This window comes from Phoca vitulina, unplaced genomic scaffold (genome assembly GCF_004348235.1).
Source record: "Phoca vitulina isolate PV1807 unplaced genomic scaffold, GSC_HSeal_1.0 scaffold59, whole genome shotgun sequence".
NCBI lineage: Eukaryota > Metazoa > Chordata > Mammalia > Carnivora > Phocidae > Phoca > Phoca vitulina.
Window position 1 is genome coordinate 5,439,670 of NW_022589762.1, and position 20,228 is coordinate 5,459,897.

Consider the following 20,228-nt stretch of genomic DNA (forward strand, 5'->3'; position numbering starts at 1 on the left):
CTGATAGTCTATGACTTCATGAAGTACATTGAGAGCTCAGCAAAAGAGGTTTAGTCTTGATATCAGGAAGAAATTCCTAGCAGTAAATATAGAAAAATTGATTTTGGAGTTAGAAGGAAAATTGGTGATCATGTAATGCAAATTTTCCTCTTATTGAGGAATCCCCATTAGCAAATCCATTGTTGGACTATTCTGTTGAAAACGTTTTTTGCTAGAATTGAATTGGAGTCTATTTCCTGGTAACTTTTATCCCTGGGTCTTAGTTATTCAATTTTGGGTTTTACCGTTATAAGCAAAAGTCATTTAGGGGAATGTGCCTCTTCTGAAACTCATTTTAAGAGCAAGAAAGATACCCAACCACGTGGTGGTCAGAGCCTTTCAGTCCCTAATAAAGGACTTCACTAGTGCTTCCAAAGTTCCTGCTACCAGTGAGGGGCTCAGGGATTGTCCCCTAAATAGCTTGGCCTCAACTTTGACATTTCTTACACTAATGCACTTTGACCAGAAGTCTCTGTCATATATTTATGGCAGCCAATCTATTTTAATACAGTGAGAGGAAATTTTGGTATATGGCAATGTTCCCTGGATCCAATAGAAGGGATGCAAGTATTCCATGGGAACTGGACTTAGTCATCTCTAAGATCCTGTGGTTCTAGGAAAGTTACAAGTACACTATTCATATTACTCAATTCAGAGTGTCACACCAGTTTCTGTGGCAAGCAGGGCTCACTGCTACCTGATAGATATTCCTTACTTTCTGCTTTCCCATGCAACTGTGTAAACATGTAATGTGGGCTGTGGCAACCATCTTGTGACCATGAAGGAAAAGCCAAGAAAACCACAGAAAGGTTGAACAAGAACCTGATATTGTTGAGCTACAGAATTGACTAACCCTGAAAACTCCCAACTCTAGACTCTTTCATAAGTGAAATCAATCTTACTGTTTAAGCAACTTGAAGTGGGGTGTTTTGACTTGTTCTCTTTCTCTAGCCAGATGCATTCTAACTCACAAATTCCTAGGCCATCCTAATATGCAGATCCTAGACTGAGACCATAGACCTATCTTTTACCTCTCTCTGTTATTAGGTGGCAGGTGGTCAGCCTCTAGGTTGGACCCCATTGATCCCTGCCTTCTGGTATTTGCAGCCTGCACTAGCTTTCCCCAACACTGAAACAGGGCTGGTCACTGTGACCAGTGAAGTATAGTAGATGTGATGGTTTATGACTTTTGATACTGGGTCATACAAATATTGCAGCTTCTGTCTTGGCCTCTTGGTTTACTTACTCTGCAGGAAGCCAGGTGCCATGTTGTGAAAACACTCAGGCATCTCTGTGGAGAGGCCCATGTGGAGAACTGAGGCCCCTCACCAATAGCCAACACCAACTTGTCAGGCATGTGAGTAAAGCAGGTCCTTCAGTTATGGTCAAGCCTTCAGATAATGGCAGTTATGGCTGACCTGTCTTTACTTTATGAAAAACCATGAGCCAAAACAGCTGGCCAAACCATTCTTGACTTCCTGACCAACAGAAACTATGAGAGATGACAAATATTTCTTTTTGTTTGAAGTCACTAGGTTTGAAGTTAATTTGCTACACAGAAATAGATAAGTAAAACAGGGAGATAGTTCTCTCATATTAGAACCCAGATTCTACTCCTCAGTACTTGGTCACAACTGCTTTCCTTGCAAGTACTCAAAACCCCACTTAAAGATGTCCAAAATTTCACCACAAATGACTCAAACTGAGATTGTTCTTCCCTTTGTACCCATCCTGTAAGTCCAGATGCTCCAAGTTGTTTTTATTCTAAAAACAATTATTATCCATTCTTCACCTCTTCCTTTTTTTCCTTTACTTCATCCTTTTAGTCTTTAAAAGTAACAACATTTTTCAAAACCAGGTCCTCATACTGTTAAATCACTCGGTGCAAGAGTTAGCAAACTACCTCCCACTGGCTAATTCTAACCATCTGCTATTTTTGTAAATAAAGGTTTTTTTTGTTTTTTTTTTAAGATTTTATTTATCTATTTTTTGAGAATGAGAAAGTGTGAACAGGAGAGGGAGAGAAAATCTGAAGCAGACTCTGCACTGAGCACAGTGCCCGACTGGGGCTCAATCTCACAACCATGAGATCATGACTACAAGATCATGATCTGAGCCAAAACCAGGAGTTGGTCCCTCAACCAGTTGAGCCACCCAAGTGCGCTGTAAATAAAGTTTTATTGGAACATACCCGTGCCAATTTGTTTAGATATTGTCTATGTCTGCTTTTTCACTACAGAGCTGAGATGTTGTAATATTAACCATATAGTTTACAAAGCCTAAAATATTTACTATTTGGCCCTTTATAGAAAAAAGTTTACAACCCAGACTTAAGGTTTCTAATATTTTATTGCATACCACTCTCCCCAGGGCTTCTGTGTTGCAAAACTTTGGGAGAGTACCAGTCACAAATTATCTTCATGAGGCAGCATTCACCTTCACAATCTAGGAAGTCCGTTACTCTTAGGTTCTCATCACCTGTACTATAAACTTCAGTACATTTCAGCCCAACTCACTTCAGTTTTTCTGCTTTGTTGATCCTGGAGTTCTCAATACACCGTGAAGTTGCGGGGTGGGGGAATGATTCTAATTTCCTCCCCTCCTCTCTCCCTCCCTCCCTTCCAGTAAGGATGGGTGAAATGGCAAAGATATTTTAACTCATTATTTATGAATTGAAAAACCATGCAGGGAGGTGGGAAATTTTTGTTCTGGAAGCACACACACACACACACACACACACACACACACACACACACAGAGGCACGCATGTGCACAAGCACACAACACCAAACCAGGCTGAGCAAGTTTGGCATAGAGATGCCATACCCTGACCCATAATCACAGAGCACTTCTCAGCTCTGGCCCTTCAAAGAGGAAGAGGAACAAGGGCAATTCCAGCTATTACAGGCTCCTGGACACCAAATGAAACACTCTGCTGTAAATTGTATATAATCATTGAGGAAGACTTTTATTTCTCCGTGGTTACAAATGGGACTTTTCCTTCCTCTTGTCTAGGAGGAAAGGAACGGGTTTAGATCAGTCTGGGGGAGTTTCATTTGGCCAAAATGACCAGAACTCTCCCTGGATCCTTACAAGGCCCTGGTCCTATATTCAGGACCTGTGTAAACAGAGCTTCTTAGATCTCTTTCCTTATGCCAAAATTTTCCTTCTCCTGATGATACAGTTTCTGTCCTTAGGACCAAGAACATCAACTACAACATGGTAGAAATTTTCAGATGCCCTTGGAAGTGGTAGATACAGAATATAAGCTCTTGTTCATTCTGTAATATTTCTGAAGTTTTTTTCATATAGTCTCTGCCCTCTGGGAGCTCACAATTTTGTAGGGAGACCAATTATTTATAGGAAAATGTTGAATTACAGATGTCTGGACTCTTGAGAAACATGAGGGGAAGGGATCATCACATACTGCATAGATTTTTACTGTGCTATGGCAAGCTGGACAAGTTCTCTCCAGGTTGTTTTTAGAGAGGAACCTTCCAGGGGTGATTGGTGATGTCCAATGCCCCTTACTATTCCCACTTCTATACCAGGACTGGCCTTCCACACATTTTTCTCTCCTCTTCATACTGGATGAGATACCATGAAAGTGGAGAATGGTAGACACAGTCTTTTGGAATGGAGACAAGAATTGTATACACAAAGCAGTTAGAAAACCAGACAGAAGAAAATCATTTCTGAACTGTACAGAACAGAGAACAGGGAGTTCTCAATTGGAGGAACATGGTCTGGAAGCCAGAGAAGATGGAGTTGAGCTGTGTGGGAGGGGGTTGGCGGGGCAGGGCTAGGCAGGGGGACAGAAGTCCCCTCTGTCTCACAGACTGGAAGTCATTCAATCCACCATGACTGAGCCCTCACCAACTCCCTTGCATCTTTCCTTTATGTCCCCCCTTTTCTCCATGTCCAATCTGATGCTATTTTTTGTATTTCATTCTGAGTTTATCATCTATCTATATTAGTTGATCTTTCTCAATTATATAATTTTATCAGTTACTCTTTGCCACCATTATTCTACCTTTGTGATGTTCTTATTATATAATACATTTATTTCTCAATCTTTTTATTTCATATCTATCAATTCATCTACGTCTCTACCCTATTTATCTTCATCTATCTGTTTTAATTTTACAGTCCTTTCTTCTCCATGTCTAAATGGTTATCTACCTTAAGTCTTTCATCTTTAATACTGCCTTTTTAAATTCTTCATTCCCTCTATTTTTCCCACCCTTATTTCCACACAATAGTTTTCCTTTATAGGGTAACACTCCTCCCTTCCCCTATTTGTTTCCCTCTTGTTAATTAATAATAATAAGCAAACACTTATATAGCTTTTCTTATGTGCCCATCTTATGGGCTCAATCCCAGACAGTTGATTCCTTAGAATCTGGTGGAGTAGCCCCTATGTTGTACTACCTCTCAAGAAGATCCCCAGTGCTTCAACTTCTTTAAGTGTGACTTTGAACCTGCCAAGTTGGTGGTTAATGCAGTCTCCATTATTGTTGGGGCTCCTTACCCCCCAGGACAGGGCAAAATCCCAGGAGTTTTTTGCTGAGTAAAACACTTAGGAGAGAGCTCTTCTGATCTTTAGTCCACTTTGTCAGAATTGATATACTCACTGTACCACACTTGGGCACAGGAGTCTGTTTTGAGGCTTGCAGCCCTGGAACTCTGGGACCTGGGGCCTGGGGCCTGGGGTCAAGCATGCTGTCACACCCCTGAGGTCCCTCCTACTCTCAGAACCTGAAATCCCCTCAAAGTTTTGGGGGAATCTCCCTCTTTGCTGTCTCAGCTTCATCTCCCACTGTCCCCAAAGGGTCTCTTTTATCTCCTCCCTCAACACAATTCCAATATTGAGTTCAGAACTCCTAAAACAGAAGTCAGGAAGGGTGGCTGTCCACAGGCAACTTGCTTCTAGCCTAGCTCCCGACTGCTTAGGCTAAGAAACACAAATATCTGCTATCTTCTTGGAACAAGGGAGGGAAAATACAAGAAGAACAAGACATAGATTATTATCTCAATAAATTATCCTGCCATAAACCTCACTATCATGGACAAAGTGAGAAGATCATAGATAGGAGGTGGCACTATGACCTATTCTGGTCTAAGTCTCCAAGCCTCTGAACTTCTTAGCTTGTTTCCACATCCAGTTTCTTCCCACATAATCATTCCTGCTCCTGTAGCTGGGGTACTCTGCTTGAAATACAGATTGACCCATGAATTCTCTGTTCAGAAATATTCACAAGGATATTGTCTGTTCTGGAATTAGATCATGATGATCATTGCGTAACTTTGTAAATATACTAAAAACCACTGAATTTTACACTATAAAGGGGTGAGTTTTATGGTATATGAACTACAACTCAATTAAAGAAAAGAAGAAGGATAGTATCTCCTCCCTTAAATGTCCAGTTAAAATGTCCAGTCTTCAAGGTCTTCCACTACAATCCTTCATTTTTTCTCCAGCCTTATTTCCCACTCCTGACCTCTCCTCCCCTCTCTCCACACTCAGTTTTCCTCCTCACCTCTGGCCATGTCATCTCCTGTGAAATTCTTTTCTCTTTCCATTCATAAATCTGTACCCCATACTTTCCTCAAGACCAGTTCAAGTTCTACCTCCTTGATGGGACTTTCTCTGACAACTTTAGCCTTTATTGATATCTTTAACTCTAAACCCCGTTCACATTGCATATTCCTCCTGGAAATTTTAGTAGACTGAGAGCATCCTTGAGTGAACTTTTTGTCTCTGTGACTTAGCATCCCACATAGTGCCTGGCATTGAGTTGGTACTTTAAAAAGTGAATGAGTAAATAAATAAATCCATGTTACTAACCTCTAAATGGTTCAAACATGCCTATCTTATTTTTAAAAATAGATTGTGAGGTCCTGCAGGAAGAGCCCATGTCTTTACCTGGCATTTAGCACTACTTGGGAACAGGACACTTGGTTGATCCTTCTGGCACTTAATTACCTGATGGCTTGGCAGAGAAAGTTGCCCTTTTCCTACTTTATTGGTGATGGGCTGGGAAGGGAGGACATTGAACAGGCAGGGAGAGTCCCCAGGATGCCTGGCTGAATGGTGGTTTCTCCACCCTTAACCACAAATGGTTTATTGTCCACCGCCGTTGGCATCTACAACAGCCTTTGGAAAGAGATGTAGCAATTTCCCCCTCGGGGCTTATTTTTAAAATCAGTGGCTGAGAATGTTTGCCGAAAGTGGGGTCAGATAGCTCTGAGTTGCCTGGTAGATGGGATGGGTGCTGCCTGAGAGGAGATACAGTGGTTGGTCCTTAATTTTGGACCTCTACTTCCCTGGAAGAAGAAGCCAGGCCAAAGGAAAGGGATGGCTTGCCCAAAACAGATGACAGCTTCCATGGAGATACAACCATCTACTTAGGCAGTATTTTCCCAGCCCTGAAGGTTTAAGACAGGGGCTGAGTCAGCCAGAGGGCTATTGGCCTTCCCTTCACTCAATGGGAAAACTGAAAGTTCTATCAAGTGCTTATATGTGCCAAGTACTCTGCTAGGCACTAGGGATTAAAGTGCGGACATGACATAGTTTCTGCCCTCCAAAACTTATAGACAAGTGGGAGAAGACAGACAAGTAAACAGGTAAATATATTAGTAGGTAAATATATTAGTGTGGTAGGTACAACAATGGAGGTAGAGGGACAAGGAGTCTAAGGAGAGTTTGAAGAAGTGGCATCCAGGTTGAGATACCTGGTAATGAACTGAAAGTAGCCAGACAAAGGAGAGAGACGTTCCAAACAGACAATAGATTGTGCAGTACTCAAGAGATAAAAGAAAATGCCATGTCCACAGATTTGTAGGTAGTTCAGTTGTCTAAAGCAGGGGTCACCACATAATGGCCCATGGGCCAAATACAGCCAGACACTTGTTTTTGTAATTTAAGTTTTATTTGCAAATAATTCTACCCATTTATTTGCATATTGTCTATGGCTGCTTTTACACTACAAGTACAGAGTTAAGTAGTTGCAACAGGGAACATATGGCCCTCAAAACCTAAAATGTTTACTATGCTGGTCTAGAGAATATAGTTAGGGGGAGAAATTAGAGCGTCAAGAAATGAGAGTAGAGAGATGATCAGGAGGCATACTATGAAAAGCCTTGGAACAGGCTAAAGAATTCACTATTTTAAAAGTATTGAGGGAGCAATTAATGTTATAAGCAGAAATACATAAAGACATTTGAATTTTAGGTAATTGGAGTGGGATGAAGAAAAAAAGTAGGAGGCAAAACTGGAGTTAGGGATCCCATTTGGGGGGAATGGTATATAGATAAGAAATGATGCCCCAGGGGTGCCTGGATGGCTCAGTCTGTCAAGCATTTGACTCTTTTTTTTTTTTTTAAGATTTTTTTTATTTATTTAAGAGAGAGAGTGAATGAGAGGGAGAGAGAGAGCATGAGCAGGGGAACAGCATGAGCAGGGGGAGGAGCAGAAGGAGAGGAAGAAGCGGACTCCTCGATGAGCAGGGAGTTTGACGCTGGGCTTGATCCCTGCACTCTGGGATCATAACCTGAGCCAAAGGCAGACACTTAACCAACAGAGTCACCCAGGTGCCCTTAAGCATCTGACTCTTGATTTCAGCTCAGGTCTTGATCTCAGGGTTGTGAGTTCAAGCCCCTTGTCAGGCTCTGGACTCAGTGGGGAGTCTGCTTGAGATTTTCTCCCTCTCCCACTCCCCCCCTGCTTCTCTTTTTTCTCTCTCTCTCTAAAATAAATAAATAAATCTTAAAAAAACAATCCTAAAAAAAATCTATGAAGACCCCAACAGAATGGAAAGAAATATTTGAGATTTGAAAGAAGTAAGGAGGATTTGGTGATTGTTTACATACGGGGGTGTGGGAAAGGGCTGGGCCATGAGGCAAAATTACCATTTGGAATCTTTCTCAGATGAGGAAGAAGCAGTCATGACCCAGTAGCCCTTTGTTACAATTTGACTTCTTATTTACTTAATGTGTCAGACAAATTTCTTATCTCAGGATTTTTGATTGTTTTCATAGTCCACTTAGGCTTAATATTACTACTTCAGTGAAATATAGAAACCTGATCAGCATATAAGCCCTTTACCCCCTCCTTTTATTTTGTAGTTGTTAGGTAGTTCCATCTACATACATTGAAATCCTCATTAGACAGTGTTATATGTATATATATTTGCTTTCAACTTTAAAGAACTCAAGAGAAGAATAGTCTATTATATTTACTCAGACAATTACCATTTCTGTTGCTCTTCCTTCATTCTTGATATTCCAAATTTCTTCCTGAAAGTCATTTTCCTAATGTCTGAAGAACTTCCTTTAGCAATACTTTCAAATCAGGTCTGCTGACAAGAAGTTCTCTTAGTCTTCCTTCATCAAAAAATGTCTTCACTTCACCTTCATTCTCGAATATATTTTCACTGGATACAGATTTCTGGGTTGACAATCTTTTTAGCACCTAAATAGTATTTTTCCACTGGATACAGATTTCTGGGTTGACAATCTTTTTAGCACCTAAATAGTATTTTTCCACTTCCTTCTGGCATCTACAATATCTGATGAGAAATCTGCTGCCATTCAATTCAAATTAGCATTCTCTATAGGTAATGCATTGGTTTTTCTCTAGTTGCTTTCAAGGCTTTTTTCTTTGCTTTTAGTTTTCAGTAGTTTGATTATGATGAGTTTGGGTGTAAGTTTCATTGATTTTATCCTGTTTGGGATTTGCTGAACTTCTTAAATCCTTAGGTTTCTGTCATTAACTAAATTTGGGAAGTTTTCAGCCAATATTTCTTCATGTGTTGTTTCAGGACTACTTTCACTCTCTTTTTGGAACTCCAATGACATGAATGTCAGACTTTTTGGTCATTTCCCACAGGCCCCTGTGGCTCAGCCCATTTTTTTCTCCAATCTTTTTTCTCTCTGTTGTTTAGCCTGGAGAATTTCTATTGAGTTATCTTCAGGTTCACTGACTCTTCTCTTTGTCATCTCCATTCTACTTCTGATCCTACCCAGGGTTTGTTTGTTTGTTTGTTTTAATTTTAGAGATGTCATTTTTTGCTCTTAAATTTTCATGAGATTCTTCTTTATATCTATTTTTTTGCTAAGAATTTCTGCTTTTTATTCATTTCAAGAGAGTTTGTCCTTAGTTCATAAAGCATTTTTATAATAGCTATTTTTTAGTCTTTGTTATATAATCCTGACATCTGTGTAATCTCAGAATTGGGATTTGTTGGTTATCTTTTGGGAGTTGAGATTTTTCTTGTCCTGTGTATGACAAATATTTTTAGATTTCATCCAGGACATTTAAAATATTATGTTATAAAATCATGGGTCTTGTTTAAACCGTATGGAGAATGTTGATATGTTTCTTTTAGCTGGCAATCAATCCAGTTTCTTTCAGGCCATAAATTCAAAACAAACTTTTTTGAATTATGCTTTCAATGTAAGTTCCATTTTCAAAGTCTTTGCAGTGCTATTTGAATTTTTCTCACATGTGTGCTGGTCAGTGAACAGTCTAGAATTTGGGTGTTGGTCTATCTCATAATTCAATTATCAAAGTTTTTAGTATGATGTTTAGGATCAGATCCATGTTGACACATCTCTGGAGTAAGCCCAGGAGTTCATAAACAACTTAATGGGCTGTTAAAGCTCTCACTTTTTATGATTTTCCTGTGTCTCCTATTTTTCATCTTCTAGTCAGAAGTCTGGGGCTTTAGTTTCTCCCTTCAGTTGCATACTTCCTGCAGCTGCTGAATTTTTTTAAAAAAGTTTTTTTGTTCTTTGTTTTGTTTTATTTCCTGAGCCTGGAAAAAACCTCTTCCTCAATTCTTTGTATGGCTAATTACTATTAATTTTACAGGTCTTAGCTTAAATGTCATTTTCTTCCAAAAGCCTTCCCATATTTGCATATCAATTATATTCCTCTTATTATTTCCCCATAGGAATCACCATAATTTATAATTACATATGTATTTACTTCTTGATTTATTATATCTCTCATACTAGGCAGAGGATAAGATCATATCTGTCCTTTTCACCATTATGTAATATTTCTAGTATTTAAAATAGTGTATGACATATAACAGATACTCAGTAATTATTTAGTGGATAATTTTATTCTTCCTTCTGTCTACCTATCCCCAAAAAGAAATAAGATTCTCATATTCAGATATGGCCCTGGCTCTTAAGAATCAAATTAAATCTTACCTTTTTTGTAACTTTATAATTTGTAAAGCATTCTCATATCTCATTTTTCTTCCTTGTCTGATTGTATGAACTTGAGAGAGAAAAAGGTATTAATTGTACTTTATAGATAAGTAAACTGAGAATCAAAAAGATAAGCAACTTAACTTTCACCTCAAGGAACTAAAAAAAGAACAAACTAAGCTCAAAGTTAGTAAAAGGAAGGCATTAACAAAGATCAGAACAGAAATAAAGGAGATAGATACTAAAAAGACAATAGAAAATGCCAATAAAACTAAGAGATAGTCTTTTTTTTTTTTTTCTTAAGTAGGATCCATGTCCAGCATGGAGTCCAATGTGGGCCCAAACTTATGACCCTGCAATCAAGACCTGAGCTGAAATCAAGAGTCAGATGCTTAACTGACTAAGCCACACAGGTGCCCCAAGATAGTCTTTTTAAAAAGATAAACAAAGAAACAAAAAAAAATTTAGTTAGACCTATAAAGAAAAAAAAGAGAGGGCTCAAAGAAATAAAATTAAAAATGAAAGAGGAGACATTACAACCTATACCACAAAAAATACAAAGGATCACAAGAGACTACTATGAAAAATTATATGCCAAAAAATTGGGCAACCTAGAAGAAATGGATACATTCCTAAAAACATACATGGTACTAAGACTGAATCATGAAGAAATGGAAAAGCTGAACAGGCCAATTATTAGTAAGGACAATGAATGAGTAACAAAAAAATCTCCCCACAAAGAAAAGTCCAGGACTAGATGGCTTTACTGTTGAATTACACCAAATATTCCAAGAAGAATTAACACCAATCCTTCTCAAGTTCTTCCAAAAAACAGAAGAGGAGGGAACACTTCCATACTAATTTTACAAGGCCAGCATTACCCCAATACCAAACCAGACAAGGACAAGAAAAGAAAATTATAAGACAACATTCTTGATGAACATAGTTGCAAAAATCTTTAACAAAATATTAGCAAACCAAATTCAACAATACACTAAAAAGATCATATATTATGATAAAGTTGGATTTATTACAGGGATGAAAGAATGATTTAACATCTAAAAATCAATGTTATATACCACATTAACAAAATAAAGGATAAAAATTATATGATTATCTCTATAAATGCAAAAAAGAAAAGCATTTGACAAAATTCAATATCCATTTATGATTAAAAACCCACTACAAACTGGGTATAGAGGGAATGCCCCACAAGAGAATAACGGCCATACATTACAGGCCCACAACTAATGGTGTTGGGAAAACTGGGCAACAACATGCAAAAGAATGAAATGGGACCACTTTCTTACACCACATACAAAAATAAATTCAAATGGATGAAAGACCTAAATGTGAGACAGGAAACCATTAAAATTCTAGGAGAAAACACAGGCAGCAACCTCTGTGACCTCGGCCACAGCAACTTCTTGCTAGACATGTCTCCTGAGGCAAGGGAAACAAAAGCAAAACTAAACTATTGGGACTTCATCAAAATAAAAAGCTTCTTGGATGCCTGGGTGGCTCAGTTGGTTAATAATCTGCCTTCAGCTCAGGTCATGGTCCTGGGGTCCTGGGATTGAACCACACATCTCTCTGCTCAGCAGGAAGCCTGCTTCTTCCTCTCCCTCTGCCTGCCACTCCCTCTGCTTGTGCTCTCTCTCTGTCAAATAAAAAAAAACCAAAAAAAAAAAAAAAAAAAAAAAGCTCCTGCACAGCAAAGAAGTAACTAACAAAACTAAAAGGCAACCTGTAGAATGGGAGAAGATACTTGCAAATGACATATCTAATAAAGGGTTAGTATCCAAAATCTATAAAGAAGTTGTAAAACTCAACACCCAAAAAACAAATAATCCAATTAAAAAATGGGCAGAAGGCATGAATACAGGTTTTTCCAAAGAAGACATCCATAAAGCCAACAGACACATGAAAAGATGCCCACCATCATTCATCATCAGGGAAATACAAATCAAAACTACAATGAGATATCACCTCAAAGCTGTCAGAATGGCTAAAATCAACAACACAGGAAACAACAGGTGTTGGTGAGAATGTGGGGAAAGGGGAACCCTCCTACATAGTTGGTGGGAATGCAAACTGGTGCAGCCACTGTGGAAAACAGTATGGAGGTTCCTCAAAAAGTTAAAAATAGACCTATACTATGATCCAGCAATTGCACTACTAGGTATTTACCCAAAGAATACAAAAATACTTGGGGCACCTGGGTGCTCAGTTGGTTAAGCATCTGACTCTTGATTTTGGCTCAGGTCATGATCTCAGGGTCCTGGGATCGAGCCTGCATCAGTCTCCATGCTCAGCAGGGAGTTTGCTTGAGGATTCTCCCTCTCCCTCTCCCTCTGCTCCTTCCCCTGCTCATGATCTCTCTCTCTCTCTCTAAAATAAATAAAAATAAATCTTAAAAAAAAAGAATACAAAAATACCAATTCAAAGGGATACATGCACCCTGATGTTTATAGGAACATAATCAACAATAGCCAGATTATGGAAAGAGCCCAAATGTCTATATATATATACATATATAATGTGTCTATATATAAATATCTATATATGTATATATATATATAAATGTCTATATATAATTTGTAACTATATATATAATGGAATATATATACATATTGGAATTATATATATATTATATATATATAATGGAATACTACTCAGCCATAAAAAAGAATGAAACCTTGCCATTTGCAACAACATAGATGGAGTTAGAGAATATTATGCTAACTGAAATAAGTCAATTAAAGACAAATACCATATGATATCACTCATGTATGGAATTTAAGAAACAAAAGAATCACAGGGAAAAAAAGAGAGAGAGGCAAGCCAAGAAACAGACTCTTAACTATAGAGAAAATACTGATGGTTATCTGAGAGAAGGTGGGTGGGGGGATGGGTTAAATGGGTGATGGGGGTTAAGGAGGGCACTTGTGATGAGCACCGGGTGTTGTATGGAAGTGCTGAATCACTAAACTCTACACCTGAAACTTATACTGTGTGCTAACTAGAATGTAAATAAAAGCATAAAAAATAAAATATCCACACTACTCAAAGAAATTATAGATTCAATTCAATCCCTATCAAAATTCCAATGTCAATTTTTACAGAAAAAGAAATAATAATCCTAAAATTTGTGTGGAACTACAAAAGTCTCTGAATGGCAAAAGCCATCCTGAGAAAGAACAAAGCTGGAAGCATCATGCTTCCTGATTTCAAACTATACTAGAAAGCTATAATAATCAAAATAGCATGGTATTGGCATAAAACAGACATAGATCAATAGAACAGAAGATAAACAGAAATAAACCCAGTTATATGGTCAATTAATTTATGACAAAGAGCCCAAAATAGGCAATGGGGCAAGGATGGTCCTTCACTATATGGTGTTGGAAAAACTGGACAGCCACACCCAAAAGAAAGAAACTGGACCACTATCTTACACCATACACAAAACTCCACTCAAAATAGATTAAAGACTTGAACATGACACCTGAAACCATAAAACTTCTAGAAGAAAGCATAGTTCCTTTGCATTGGTCTTGGCAATGATTTTTTTCTGGGTTTGACACCAAAAGAAAGACAACAAAAGCAAAAATAAAGAAGTGGAACTACATCAAGATAAAACAAACAAACAAACTTCCGCACAGCAAAGGAAACCATCAACAAAATGAAAAGGCAACCTGTGGAATGGGAGAAAATATTTGCAAATCATGTATCTGATAAGAGGTTAATATCCAAAATAGGTGAAAACTCATACAACTCAATAGAAAAAAATAAAACAACCTGATTAAATATGGGCAGGAAGTATAAAGGACTTTTCTCAAGAAGACATACAAATAGCCAACAGGTATATGAAAAGGTGCTCAATATCACCGATTACCAGGGAAATGCAAATCAAAACCACAATGAGATATCATCTCAGACCTGTTTGAATGGCTATTGTCAGAAAGAAAAGAGATAACAAGTATTGGTGAGGCTGCGGAGAAAAGGAAACCTTTGTGCAGTGTTGGTGGGGATGTAAATTGAGCAGCCACTATGGAAAACAATTTGGAGTTTCCTCAGAAAGTTTATAGAACTATGATATGATCCAATAATTCCACTTCTGGGTATATATCTGAAGGAAATGAAATCACTATCTTGAAGAGATATCTGCACCCCTATGTTCATTGCAGCATTATTTATAATAGCCCATATATGAAAACAACCTAAGTGTCCGTTGACAGATGAACAGATAAAGAAAATGTGATGTGTATATGTGTGTGTGTGTGTATAACGAAATAGTATTCAGACATAAAAAGGAGATCCTGCCATTTGAGAAAACATGATGGACCTTCAGATTATTATGCTAAGTGAAATAAGTCAGACAGAGAAAGACAAATACTGTATGATCTCACTTATATGTGCAATCTAAAAAAAAAGTAACTCATAAAAACTGAGAACAGATTGATAGTTGCCAGAGGTGAGGGTGTTGGGGAGGGAAATGGGTGAAGATCGTTAAAAGGTACAAACTTGTAGTTACAAGATAAGTAAGTTTGGGAATATAGCATACAGCATGGTTGCTATAGTTAACAATACTGCATTTTATATTTGAAAGTTGCTAAGAGAGTAGATCTTAAAAATTCTCATCATAAGAAAAAATATTTGTAGCTATGTGAGTTAATGGATGTTAACTAAACTTATTATGGTAACTATTTCACAATATATACTTATATCAAATCATTATGTTGCTGTGTTATATGTCAATTATATCTCAATAAAACTGAGGGGAAAATAGACAAGAGATAACAAGTGCTGGTGAGGATGTGGTGAAAAGAGAACCCTGTGCACTGTTGGTGGGAATGTAAACTGGTGCAGCCAGTTTTCCCACAATGGGGAAGAGCATGGAGATTCCTCAAAAATTAAAAATAGAACTATCATATGATCCAGGAATCTCACTTCTGGTTATATATCCAAAGGAAATGAAAACAGGAGATCGAAGAGTTATCTGCATTCCCATGTTCATTGCATCATTATTCACAATAGCCAAGATATGGAAACAACATAAATGTCTGTCAACAGATGAATAAAGAAGATGTGTGTGTGTATAAACACACACACACACACACACACACACACACACTCACACACCCCTAATTCAGCTATGAGAAAGAAGAAAATCCTGTCAACTTACAACAACATGGATAAAACTTGAGGGCATTATACTATGTAAAATAAGCTGGACAAAGAAAGACAAATACTGCATGGCATTGCTTATCTGTAGAATCTTAAAAAAAAGTCAAACTGGGGGGTGGGGGAAAAAGGGAGAGGTTGGTAAAAGGATACAAACTTCCATCTATAAGATGCATAAAATCTATGGATCTAATGTAAAACATGGTGAGTATAGTTGACAACACTGTATTATATAATTGAAATTTGCTAGGAGAGAACGTAAGTGTTCTCACCAAAATAATAATAATTGAATAATCTGATAAGCATATATAATAAATATATCTCAAATGATTGAAGTCATAGAAAGAATATAAAACATAAGAAAAGAACAAGACACTACAACAAAATACTAGGCAGATTTACAAAGATTTTTTATAAATGAAAATAATGTAGAATTTCTATACAAAAAAATATGTGGTCCTTGGCACTGAAGTTAAATGAAATTGAAACAAACAGTAAGTTACATACAAATTAAGAGAAACAGTGAACAGATAACAGATAAAAGATATTGACTTAGAATGTAGCATAGGTGGAAAATATGAAATAAAGGTTTAGAGATGGAGAAATTCCGATGAGGGAAATGATATCTTGACTTAACTAAGGTGGATGTGCCAACAAAAGGACACTAGTAAACATTAAACAGAGACAGTGTGCCATGTGTGCTCCATGGCTAACCTCTTAAGGTAGTTCAGAAAATCCATAAAAAGCTAAATATTTTTGTTGATGACCTGGTCAAGTTTCTCTTGGTCTTTTGCTGTTTTATATGAACAAACTCTATGTTCTCAATTTAAAGATTCTCCCTTCCTTTGAAGATAAGTTTCCTTCTTTCTGAAGTAAAGTAATTTCCTTGAGATGATCTTTTAGAGAGTTCTGCTAGTTGAAACCTCCTTTTTTTTACTTAGATGTGTTTATGTAGTTGTAGGGCTTGAATGATAGTTTCGTTGGGTATAAAACTTTTAGTTGGCAGTTATTTTCTCTGACACTGATCATTCTCTGGCATCTGTTATTGCTACTGAGAAGTCTGCTCTTTTTGAAATTGTAATTCAAATCGCTTTTGCTTGGTTTTTACTAAAAAATTAAAATACTGTTAAGATCTTTATCTTCATTTTGGGTGTCCTGCAGTTTTACCATGAAAAGCCTAGATATAGGTTTATTTTTGCTTTCCTGCTCAGATCTCAAGAGTGATAAATTATACTACACTAAAATTTAAAACTCTGTGAAAAAAAAACTATAGGGATGCCTGGGTGGCTCAGTCATTAAGCGTCTGCCTTTGGTTCAGGTCATGGTCCCAGGGTCCTGGGATCAAGCCCCGCATCGGGCTCCCTGCTCGGCAGGAAGCCTGCTTCTCCCTCTCCCACTCCCCCTGCTTGTGTTCCTGCTCTCACTATCTCTCTCTCTCTCTCTCAAATAAATAAATAAAATCTTAAAAAAAACAAAACAAAAAAACTATAAACTGGGGAAAAAGATGTACAAGAATAAGTTATAAAGGTTTAATGTTCAGGCTATAAAAAGAAAGGCTACAACTCAATATGAAAAAGACAACCCAATAGAAAAAATAGACAAAGGATTCACACAGGCAACTCAAAAAAATAAAAATAAAAATGAACAACAAACATGCTGTGCTATTATTCATCATCACCATAACCGCAGAAATGTAAAGCAAAAGAGCAATGAGATGCTATTTCATACTTAAAATAGGAAAAATTAAAATTTCTGAAAATTCTTTCCTAGTTTATATGAGATATGGAGAAAAGGGGGTGTTCACATACTGCCAATAGAAGGGGAATTTAGTACACATACTCTGGAGTAATATTTGGAACTATCAAATTTGAAGATGTCAATACTCTATAATGCAGCAGTTCCATTCAGAGATATACACCCTGGAGAAACTAGCGCATATGCACAATGATACCTGTGTAAGAATGTGGTTACTACAGCACAGTACAAAGTGGCACAAATGTGAAAATAACCTCCCATTGTCCATCAATAGGAGAATGAATAAATAACATGGGCTGCAAGCATATAATTCAGAGTATTCAGAAATAATATAGCAGTTAAAATTAATGAACTAGCTCTGTGTCAACATGATTAAATCTTAAAAACATGATGTAAGATTTTAATATATATATATATTTTTAGATTTTATTTATTTATTCATGAGAGACAGAGAGAGAAGCAGGGTCCCCGCAGAGCAGAGAGCCCAGTGTGGGACTCGATCCCAGGATCCCAGGATCATGACCTGAGCCACCCAGGCGCCCCCATGATGTGGGATTTTAAAAAAAGCAAGTTGTTGAATGACATGTAGAAAATAAGCTTTCAATATGACACTTTGGCACATTTCATATGATACATTTTACAGCTACACTGTATAGATATGGCTACACTATATAGATATGCACTGAAACTATAAATAAACCCATAAGAATGAAAAACAACATCAAGAAAGTGGAACTGCTGAGAGTGATACATTAATAGCCAAAATATCGCCAATTCTTCTCCCCATCCTGTGTCTGTGCTTTTTACAGTGTGACTTCTCATTGTGCCCTTCTCATCGACAACTACCTCACTCCTTGAGTAGGGGCTGGCTTCATGACTTGCTTTAACCAATAGAATGTGGTGGAAGTGTTAGTGTGTCCACTCTGAGTCTAGAACTCAAGAGTCAGTGCATGATTCCACTTTCTCTTTGCTAACTCTGCTACTGCTATGTGAAAAATTCTGGGCTAGCCTCCCGGAGGATGAGACCCAGTGAAGAAAAGTCCAGTTGCCCCAGCTGAGGTCATTCTATTCCAGCCTACAGCCAGCCAACACTCAAACATGTGAGAGACCCCAGCCAAGTTCATCAGAACTGCCTATTTGACCTACTGAAGTAGGTCTGAAGACTTACTCATGAAAGCCCAGGTAAGACCAGAAGAACTACAGAGGTGACCCACAGAGTCATGAATAATAAATGCTTCCTGTTTCAGCCATTAAGTTTTAGAGTGGTTTGTTATTTTGATAGCCAAGATGATTTTTACAATAGAGAGTTGTACTTATTACCCTCACCCCTTCACTGCCACCACATGCACAAAGTACACCAAGTCGACTAGTTATGTCTGAATTCTAATCCTCCACTGGCAGGACTTCTTCCCTATACCTTTCTAGCATTTAATCCTTTGCCAGCACTTAATCCTGTGGCCTCAGTCACCTGTAAGATGGGAAACTTTTGATCAGCTCACTGACAAGAGAATCATGAGAGAAGAACCAGGGAAGCATGACAGAAGCAAATTCTATATGGCTGCTGCAGGGCTAGGAGACTTTCACTTTTATAACTATTTCATACTATTGTTATGTCTAAAATCTAGATCCACCTGATAAAAATGTAATAGTCCTTCCTGTTCCACTCAAATACAGGGTTACTCACCTACCTTGTGACTTCCTCCTGACATTCTAACCTGCCCTGTCCTTTGTTCCTGAAGTTGTTGCTGCCATTGGCACAGGTGGCATTCTGTCTGCCTGCCAGGAGGATTTGTGCTTGACCTATTGAGTGTAACAAGGGCTCCCAGAGGATACTCACTCAATGCCAGAGAAAGGCAGGGTTAAGCAGCTCTCAAGGGGCTCAACATCCCTCTTGGCCCAATGCATTGCTCATGTTTCTATTTTGACTTCCACAGCACTCTGTGTACACTTTATTTTGCACTGACTGTATACCCTTATTATATGTGAGCTAATACTGTGAGTTACACGGGTTGCCTTCTCAACTCAATAAGGCTGTAAGCTCCTTGAGGACATGATGTTTTAAATGACTTAGTATCCCTACTATGTAGTGAAAGGAAGGAAGGAAAGAAGGAGAAAGGTCAGACAGGAAGGAAGAAAGGAAGGAAGGGGGAGAGAGGAAGGCATGAAGGAAGGATAATAGCAGCAAATATTTATAGAATGACTATATGCCAGGTAGTGTGCACTTTCTTACTTACTTAATCCTTCCAACTTCTCAATGAGGTAGATACTATTATTAATTTTTCCTAGCTTACAGACGAGGAAACATGCTTAGGGGGGTTAGGTAATATGCCCAATGTGACAAGCCACAGCAAGTCAATCAGGGAGGTGGCACTTGAACCTGGTTTAATTCTAGGGACTGTGCTCCCCATCTCTGATGCCATACTGTCATCCTGAGTAGTTTTGAGTACAGATTTGCTGATAACAAGAAGCTAGGACTTCATTATAAAGAAAAAAAGAGAAGGATAGAAAGCAGGAGAGAATGAAACAGGGAGGGAGAGACCCACAAATACACTCTCTTCCTGCAGATGTCATACCTAACCTGTGACAGCAATTTCTGCTTAATTCCTAAACATCTCCAGAAAGGATCTGTTTGCTTCTCTGTAATATAGTTTCATGTCTTATTCCCCACGTGCTAAAGATATATACAGGTAGCTCTTGACTGTGAGAGAAGACACAGAGACAATTGATTCTAGTGCTGTGAACATGAGGGAGGAAATTTTGAGCCATTGCTCCTAGAGGGAATACAGGGCGAGTTCCCTGCAAGCCTCTCACTACATTTTTGTGAGTTAATCCACACATAACATTTTTATTTTTTTAAAAATTTTATTATGTTATGTTAGTCACCATACAATACATCATTAGTTTTTGATGTAGTATTCCACGATTCATTGTTTTCGTATAACACCCAGTGCTCCACGCAGTACGTGCCCTCCTTAATACCCATCACCGGGCTAACCCATCCCCCCACGCCCCTCCCCTCTAGAACC

The 20,228-nt window shown here is 38.0% G+C and overlaps 1 protein-coding gene across 4 annotated transcripts in view; it reads right to left on the minus strand.

The window, feature by feature from the left end:
- Nucleotides 1–7,851: 7,851 nt before the first annotated feature.
- The window catches only part of CUNH12orf4 (chromosome unknown C12orf4 homolog), a 63,123-nt gene continuing 50,746 nt past the window's right edge, over nucleotides 7,852–20,228 (minus strand). For 2 of the 4 annotated variants that reach the window (XR_004297729.1, XR_004297728.1), the window contains exon 15: nucleotides 7,854–10,330. Coding sequence is in view for 2 of the 4 variants with exons in the window: in XM_032390837.1 (XP_032246728.1) it covers nucleotides 10,301–10,330 (30 nt within the window). In the remaining 2 variants the exon portion in view is untranslated. Of the gene's footprint in view, nucleotides 10,331–12,612; nucleotides 12,652–20,228 lie in introns of those variants that run through there. The other 2 variants (XM_032390837.1, XM_032390838.1) reach the window with 2 other exon arrangements.